The 8,275-nt window shown below is 42.8% G+C and overlaps 1 protein-coding gene across 1 annotated transcript; it reads left to right on the top strand.

The window, feature by feature from the left end:
• Window positions 1–576: 576 nt before the first annotated feature.
• Window positions 577–3,271, top strand: LOC110943706. Its single transcript, XM_022185441.1, has 3 exons — window positions 577–1,291; window positions 1,346–1,378; window positions 3,138–3,271. Exons 1-3 carry the CDS (start codon window positions 577–579, stop codon window positions 3,269–3,271), a joined length of 882 nt encoding a protein of 293 aa, XP_022041133.1.
• The last annotated feature ends 5,004 nt before the right edge of the window (window positions 3,272–8,275 follow it).

Below are 8,275 nucleotides of genomic sequence, written 5' to 3'. Positions count from 1 at the left end.
AGTCAGGCAATTATACTATTCTATATGGTATCAGCCTAAACCCTGATCCTCCCAACCCTCTCTTCGAACTCCTCCCTGCCGCCGGATTTCTTTTTAGCCGTTCGCCCCCTCTCCTTCACCTCTCAATGGCAGATAACAAACTCCACCCAGGCGTCACCGTGTCAAACATCAGAACCCTCATCCCGGTCACCCTTGATAACGAAGCAGCCGACTACCAACACCTGGTCCGAGCTGTTTCGTATCCACTGCACAGCCTACCTCGTTTCTGACCACCTTGAACCTCGCACACCACCTTGAACCTCACACACCACTTGCTTCTTCTTCCAAAACCGCTGATGCTGACAAACAACCCGCTGGCCCCCGCCAGCTGACTCGTGGGAAAGTCTAGATGCCATAGTCCTTCAATGGATCTATGGCACTATCTCCACGGGTTTACTCAAAACCGTTATCAAAAACAAAACCACGGCATACGACGCCTGGAAAGCCATTGAATCCCTATTTCAAGACAACAAAGCCACCCGTGCTCTTCATCTCAAACAGAAGTTCGCTACCACTCGGTTGGAAAACTTCCCCAACATGAGTGCCTATTGTCAAGAACTCAAGGACTTGTCGGATAAACCCTCTAATGTTGATGCAGCCGTAGACGAACAAGACCTTGTCCTCCAAACCCTTGCTGGCCTTACTGAGCAATACGAAACCGTAGCCACCATTCTCCAAAACACCAAGCCCCTGCCATCTTTCTTTGAGGTTCGTTCCGAGCTATGCATGAACGAAACCACGAAAGCCAATCAAGGCCTCCACTCCGCATCCCAAGCCGCCACGGCGCTTCATACTCAAAGCCGACCTGTTACTTCTTCGGCCACGCCTTCCCCACCCACTGTTGACACTCGCTCCGATCACACACGGGGCTGTGGACGTTCCAGCGGACGTGGTCGCGGCAAATCTTCTCCCTCCACCGGTCGCGGCAGGCCTTCCTACTCGACCCAAGCCCAGCACCCATACATCGTCTTCCCCAATAACTGGACAAACAATCAATGGGCCTCTCTTCTAAATCAGGCCAAGATATACTATCCACAACAAAGCCCAATGACGCCCTGCCCATACCCGTCCCCCCCTAAGCCCACTAATGGCCAAGGCATTCTTGGGCCGCGACCGGATCAGGCCCACATGGCTACATACAGCCCAACACCTACTAATATAGCCCAAGCCTTCTATACTCTATCTATGGGCCAGCAACCTGAACCAGTCGGCATTATGGACACAGGAGCAACAGGACATATGCAACAACCAGGTAACCATTCTCCGTATGTTTTTAATTCTTGCACTAACAAACAAATTGTTGTAGGTAATGGTACGACCATCCCGGTACTTGGACAAGGTAATCAAAGCCTACCACCACCCTTCCCCCCTTTTAAATTAAACAATGTCCTATATGGTCGTAACCTTATTAATAACCTCATCTCTCTCCATCGTCTAACGACTGACAATTTACTTTCCATAGAATTTGATTCTTTTGGTTTTCTTGTGAAGGATCTCAAGACCAAGGCTTCTATCCTACGATGCAATAGCTCGGGCGATCTCTACCCTCTGACCACCAACTTTATCAAGTCTCCCACTTTTCCCACCGCTCTCGCTGCTGTTACTCAAGAACGTTGGCATCAACGCCTTGGGCACCCGGCCGCCAACCTATTGCATTCATTAAAATCTTCTTCTTTTATTAATTTTTTTAAACCTACCAATACAATTTGTCAATCATGTGTTTTTGGGAAAAGTGTCAAACTACCTTTTTATGATTCTATTAATAAAACTTATTTGCCATTTGATATAATTCATAGTGATTTGTGGATAAATAGTGATTTGTGGATAAGCACTGATGGACATCATTATTATATCTTGTTTCTCGATGACTTTACCGATTTTCTTTGGACATATCCACTTGCTAATAAATCTATAGTTTATCCCACATTCACCCAATTCTATAATCTAATTCAAACCCAATTTGAACGAAAAATAAAGCAATTCCAATGCGACAATGGCATAGAATACACTAATAACAATTTCAAGAATTTTTGCCAACTTAATGGAATGCAATTTCTTTTCTCATGTCCACACACTTCTTCGCAGAATGGTAAAGCGGAATGTCAAATCCGCACCATCAACAACATGGTCCGCACCCTATTAGCCCAAGCCTCTCTCCCCCTTCTTTCTAGCACCATGCGCTGGAAACCGCCACCTACCTCCTCAATATCCTACCAAAGAAAACCCACAAATTTCTAACACCCACCACCCTTCTTTACAACGCCCTTCTGACATATGAGCACCTTCGCGTATTTGGGTGCTTATGTTACCCTATCCTTCCCTCCACCACAATTCACAAACTCACCAACCGCTCCCAACCTTGTGTTTTCCTCGGCTACCCATCAAACCATCGCGGATATAAATGTTTTGATCTCACTACACATCAAACCTTTATTTCTCGCCACGTCCATTTCGAGGAATCCATATACTCTTTCTCCGTTCAACAACCGACCGCCCCCTACTCCTATGATTTTCTATCGCCCTCACTTTCCCACTGTTATGGACTCACCTTCACCCATCACCCCCCGGCCCATCTTCCGCTAGACCACACCCGCCCCTTACCGGCCCAGCCCAAACCCTTACCACTCCGCCTTCAGGCCCACCAATCACCGGCCCAACCATACCCTCTCCTCATCCCCATTCAAACGCCTTCCCATCTCTCCTGCCCACTCGACCGGCCCATCCTCTCCATGCCCACAATCTCCTATTCCCACTCCTTCTCAATCACAGCCAACTCCAACCCAACCCAACCCACTACCAATACCCAACCTCCAATTCAACCTCACACCACCCAACCTTTCCGCACCATGCGCACCAGAGCCATGGACGGTATCATCAAACCGAAACAACTGTTCAGCTTCAACACCACCACACTTGTCCCAATTCCAAAAACCCCCAGGTTACCTTGTCCACACCAGAATGGTTCAATGCCATGACCAACGAGTTTAGTGCACTTATTAAGAACGAGACTTGGGAACTGGTGCCTCGTCGTCCTGATATGAATATTATTCGTAGTATGTGGTTGTTCAAACATAAGTTTCGGTCTGATGGCACTTTAGAAAGGTACAAAGCGAGGTTGGTGTGTGATGGTCGTAGTCAACAGGTTGGCGTCGACTACGGTGAAACTTTCAGTCCGGTGGTTAAACCCACCACTATCAGGACCGTTCTCACGTTGGCACTATCGCAGTCATAGCCAATTCACCAATTGGATGTGAAAAATGCATTTCTTCATGGCCATTTATAGGAGACGGTTTTCATGTATCAACCAATGGGGTTTCGTCACCGCGACTATCCGGATCATGTATGTCATTTGAAAAAATCTCTTTACGGTCTCAAGCAGGCTTCGCGCGCTTGGTATCAACAGTTCACCGACTTCGTTGTGCAACAAGGATTTTCTCAAAGCAAATTGGACAACTCCTTGTTTATTTACCAGCATGGACGCAACGTTGCTTACGTTCTTCTTTATGTCGATGACATCATCCTCACTACTTCGACTGACTCTCTTCGACAGAAGCTCATGTCTATTCTTACCGGTGAATTTGCCATGAAAGATTTGGGTCTGCTAACATATTTTTTGGGCATCTCTGTCACTCACACCGGCAACCGCTTATTCCTATCTCAACACGCTTATGCAAAAGACATTACTCATCGGGCGGGCATGGATACTTGTAAACCCGCCGCAACACCCGTTGACACGCAAAGCAAGTTGAGTAGAGAACCCGGTCCTCTGTTTGAAGACCCTACCAATATTGCAGTCTTGCCGATGCGTTGCAATATCTCACCTTCACCAGGCCGGATATTACATACGTTGTTCAACAAATATGCATGCATATGCACTCTCCTTGCCTTACACTGGAATGCTCTAAAACGCATCATTCGGTATCTCCAAGGCACTTCTGAGTTTGGTCTTCACCTCGGCTCCTCGTCTCCTCTGTCTCTCCGTGCCTACACCGATGCTGATTGGGCCGGTTCTCCTGACACCCGCCGCTCAACCTCAGGTTACTGCGTCTATCTAGGCGACAATCTCGTCTCCTGGTCCTCTAAGCGACAGTCTACCATTTCACGTTCTAGTGCCAAAGCCGAATATTGCTGCGTTGCAAACGTGGTTGCCGAGATCTGCTGGCTACGCAATCTTCTTCTTGAGCTGTGTCACTCGCTTTCTAAAGCTTCTCTAGTCTACTGTGACAAAATCAGCGCCATCTACCTATCCGGAAACCCTGTGCAACATCAACGTATAAAGCACATTGAATTAGATATACACTTTGTTCGTGAGCACGTTCAGAAGGGGTTGGTTCGTATTCTGCATGTTCTGTCTCGCTTCCAAGTTGCTGACATTTTCACTAAAGGCCTTCCTCGGATTCTTTTTGACGATTTTCGCTCCAGTCTAAGCATCCGTCCTCCTCCCGCTTCGACTGCGGGGGTGTAATAGAGCCCGTATTTATGGAATTGATTTATGTTAATATTGTATAAGTTTAGCAGTAAATATCATCTGCAAATATAGGAGATTCGATTGTACCTTTATATAGTCGGTTAATTGTAATGAAAGTCAGCTTGGCAATTATATTATTCTACAATCAAATAAACACTTCATAAAAATATAAAAACCACACAAAAAAGGTTACCAAAGTATATATCACAAAAGCCTACTATAACTGTAAGCAAATAACATACGATCGATATGATGGCGAACGAGATCAAAGTACCAACAACTCCAAATGAAGTAATGGCCATGAAATTGAGAAAAAAACTGCTTCTTTTTCACCTGAAACCTGTTGAAATAATTTAACGGTAATCACAAAATGTTTTAACTCATCAAAACACATATGTTAATACAAATCATACATACCTAGCCAGCATTGAAGATTATCGGTGGAAGAATTCCAATATGCGGGAGCCTTTACCACCAAAAGTATATAAAATAAAGCATCATATCACAAGAACTATGCAATAAAACAAATGCAACAAGCTGAACCAATTGTTGTCATAAAACGTGTAGGAGCAAGGACGATGGGTGTCTCGGAACATCGTTAGAGAGAGAAAGAAGAGACGGAGACATACCTGATGACAGTGACGTAGAAGGGTGGTGGTGCAGGGCGGCGACCTGCGGGTGATGATGATTGTGTGCAGCAGAAGAGGTGTCTGACGGCGATTGGGGTTCAGGGTGGAGAAGGAATACGATGGTGGGTGACCGGCGACGGAGATGGATCGTGTGAGTGGTGGCGACAGCCGGTGCTTGATGAGGGTGGGTGACCGGCAAAGTGGAGGTGGTGTTTGGAGATGGAGGATGCCGTATAGATGAGAGGAAACTGGATTTGGGTATTAGGGTTCAGAACTGTGACGGGCCTGGGAGCCAAAGATTTGGAAGAGAAAGAGAGAATGAGCTCTAGTAGAAAAATCGGTTGGTCTCTATGCAAGTTGGAAAGTCACCAGGGTTGCAATACCAAGAGTGCCCCTCTAGTGTCTTAAAAGTTTGATTAAAATACAAATTCAACCCCTCTAAAAAGGCTTCATTTTCTTGTACATATTGTTGTAAAGTTTGTATGCCATGTAAAATTACGTTAATGTCCATCAGATTTGCTTTATATAGTTATATAGATATCTGTAATAGTATAAAGTCTATCTATACATTTGTTGATAACCATAATAATATATATTTAAAACACTCCTGTTGTTTAATAAAAAATCTTACTAAGAAAACCTAATGGAATAAAACTTAGTGATGGAAAAAGAGTGCTCCTTTATATATCCTTTTAAATTGTGAGTGTCAATATTCTATGACTGTTGCACAAAACTTTTAGAGTAAATGATTTTCTGCTTAATCCCTTAATTTACAATTCTTTTGTCTAGCGATGTTGTATGATCTTCATGTGAGACTTTCATAGCCTACTCTCATAAATAAACACCACAAGATTCACAATTGTGTTGTGATACATTATCTGCATCTACAAGACTGACTAAACTTGTTTCGATTGGTTGGTAGAACATATACCCATATCTTTTGTACCTTAAGGATACTGTAAATATTTGTTTTACCTGCATCTACAAGAATGACTAAACTTGTTTCGATTATTAATTTCTGGACCAAGGTTTCAATTTTTTATCAGAGATGACAATGATCACTTTCTAAATCAAGTAATCGGGGATTATTTAACGTGCTTAGAGGATTAATGACGTGTCGTGGTTTGCTTATAAAATATGTTATAGTTTTAGTTGTTTTGTGCACTAGTTCAAGTTTTAATATTTATAAAAACACAATAGAATACTATCACACTACACTTCACGTTGGGCAAGTGCACCCATCGTTGACGTAATATAGTGATGGTAAGATACCATGGTCGTCCAAGGATACAATGAGTTTTAGTACCCCGTCTTCGTTAACGTCTAGTCAAATCTGAAAGTAAAAGTTTTAAAAATGGCACAAAAGAAAAATAAAGAGGAAAAAAAAAGGTAGTAATCAATGATAAGAAAAGGGGTTTTTAGGATCAACAGACCTCTTCGTTAACTAGCTCTTACCATGGGATAACAATGGCTCGAATGTCAGACGAGGAACTATGTGTGTTCATGCGTAGTGTTGTGCAGTATCTAGGTCGGAATGCTAGCACACTCGAACCTGTCGCGCTTTGAATCAGAAGGGAAATGCCACTCGAGGCCGGAATCAAACCATAACGGTACTGCCCAATTAGCAAGGAAAGTATATACCAGTATGATTTATTATTAATTAATTAGATAGTTTAAGGGGCTTAAATTACTTGTTCTATGTGTCTATTAGTGAGTCGTCAATTCTCGTAAGGTAGTTACTATTATAAAATCCAAGTCCTTTACAGTTTGGTGTTATCTCCGCGGAAAGGAAAAATCTTACCCAACTCGAATTCCTTATAAAACCTTTAATCTCCTGCCAGAGTATCAACATGTTTTCACTCTATATAGACATAGAAAACATGAACGACCTAAGTTAATGGCGTCACAAGATTATTAGTGCATTTTAAGGGTGTAATATAGTTGAAATACTTATGACCCAAGTTAATGGTGACGTTGATATTTCACTCATTTCAATAAACTATTAATTAACTAAAGCCACTATTACACACCTTGTTCACCCATGATCTTCCTTTGTTAACATCAAGGGGGTAAGTTTCCCTCAAACACCCTCAAGAATCTTGCCAAGAATGGCCATGAAACTAGTTTTTACCAAATTTGAAAAGATTATATTAATCATCAAAAGCTTGATTATACTAATGATTCTTGAGTATTTCTTAATGATTACAATTATTAGAGATATTGGGGTAGAAGAGAAGTGTGAAGTGAAGAAGAGAGGAAAAGATAAGCAAAGTAAAAAAAGATGAAATGAGCCTATATTTATAGACTAGTTGGGCGCCAAACACGCGGCATGCTTGGATGGCACTTGTCGTGCCTGGCTAGATGACCTACTACTCTCAGTTAGCGAGGCACAGGGCGTGTTTGCGAGGCACGGGACGTAGTCAACTTTGTGGGTCCCCCAGAATCTTCCAAATCTTCCGGAAGTCAACTTTTGTCTTGTAGTGCCGAGACACGGGGTGTGCCTTTAGGATACGAGGTGTGTCTGGGCTTTTCTTGACTAGACTTTTTGTTGTTATTGTTATTCCGAATCTAGGTGATGATGAAATTACGGTTGAAGAAGATACTACAGATAATCAAAGCATGATTGTGACCAAACAAGACGAGAGAGAAACCACGTTGGTTGAATTGCGCGAAGAGAAAATTTCATCTTATATCACGGTTTATCAAGATTAAGGAGTTGAGTTCGAGAGGGAGTGTGCATCAAGTTTGGATGGAATAATTGTTTTGAAAACCATAGTGTTTGGTCATGAAGTTGAGAAAGCAAAAGTTGTTTCCTATTCAAAACTGGGTAAACTAGTTCTAAAGAATGCTCTGACATGTAATCTCGAAACTAGCAAAGTTGTAAACAGGAAAAAAAGAAACCTGCAGATATTATGATGAAGGCGAGTCCAAGAATTAAGTTCAAAGAAGTGCAAGCGTTACGGGAAGTGAAAGATCTTGGTGTAACAATAGAAATTTGTATTGAGAGGGAGTGTGAAACTTGGTACAATACCTACTTGAAAGACCCGAACGGTTAATCTCAAAAGTATAAGGATGATTCAGTTTTGGTCCCATAGGTTGGCTTGGCTTGGAGGATGTCACAACCCCAAAATCCACAAGC

The sequence above is a fragment of the Helianthus annuus genome, chromosome 5 (genome assembly GCF_002127325.2).
Source record: "Helianthus annuus cultivar XRQ/B chromosome 5, HanXRQr2.0-SUNRISE, whole genome shotgun sequence".
Lineage (NCBI taxonomy): Eukaryota > Viridiplantae > Streptophyta > Magnoliopsida > Asterales > Asteraceae > Helianthus > Helianthus annuus.
This window is presented reverse-complemented; position numbering and strand designations above follow the sequence as displayed.

Coding starts and splice junctions, on each gene's coding strand:
- LOC110943706 (XM_022185441.1), top strand. CDS start 577: ATGAGTGCCTATTGTCAAGAACTCAAGGACTTGTCGGATAAACCCTCT. Junction 1,292..1,345: donor AGGACATATGCAACAACCAG/GTAACCATTCTC, acceptor AAATTGTTGTAG/GTAATGGTACGACCATCCCG. Junction 1,379..3,137: donor CATCCCGGTACTTGGACAAG/GTAATCAAAGCC, acceptor ATGGCACTTTAG/AAAGGTACAAAGCGAGGTTG.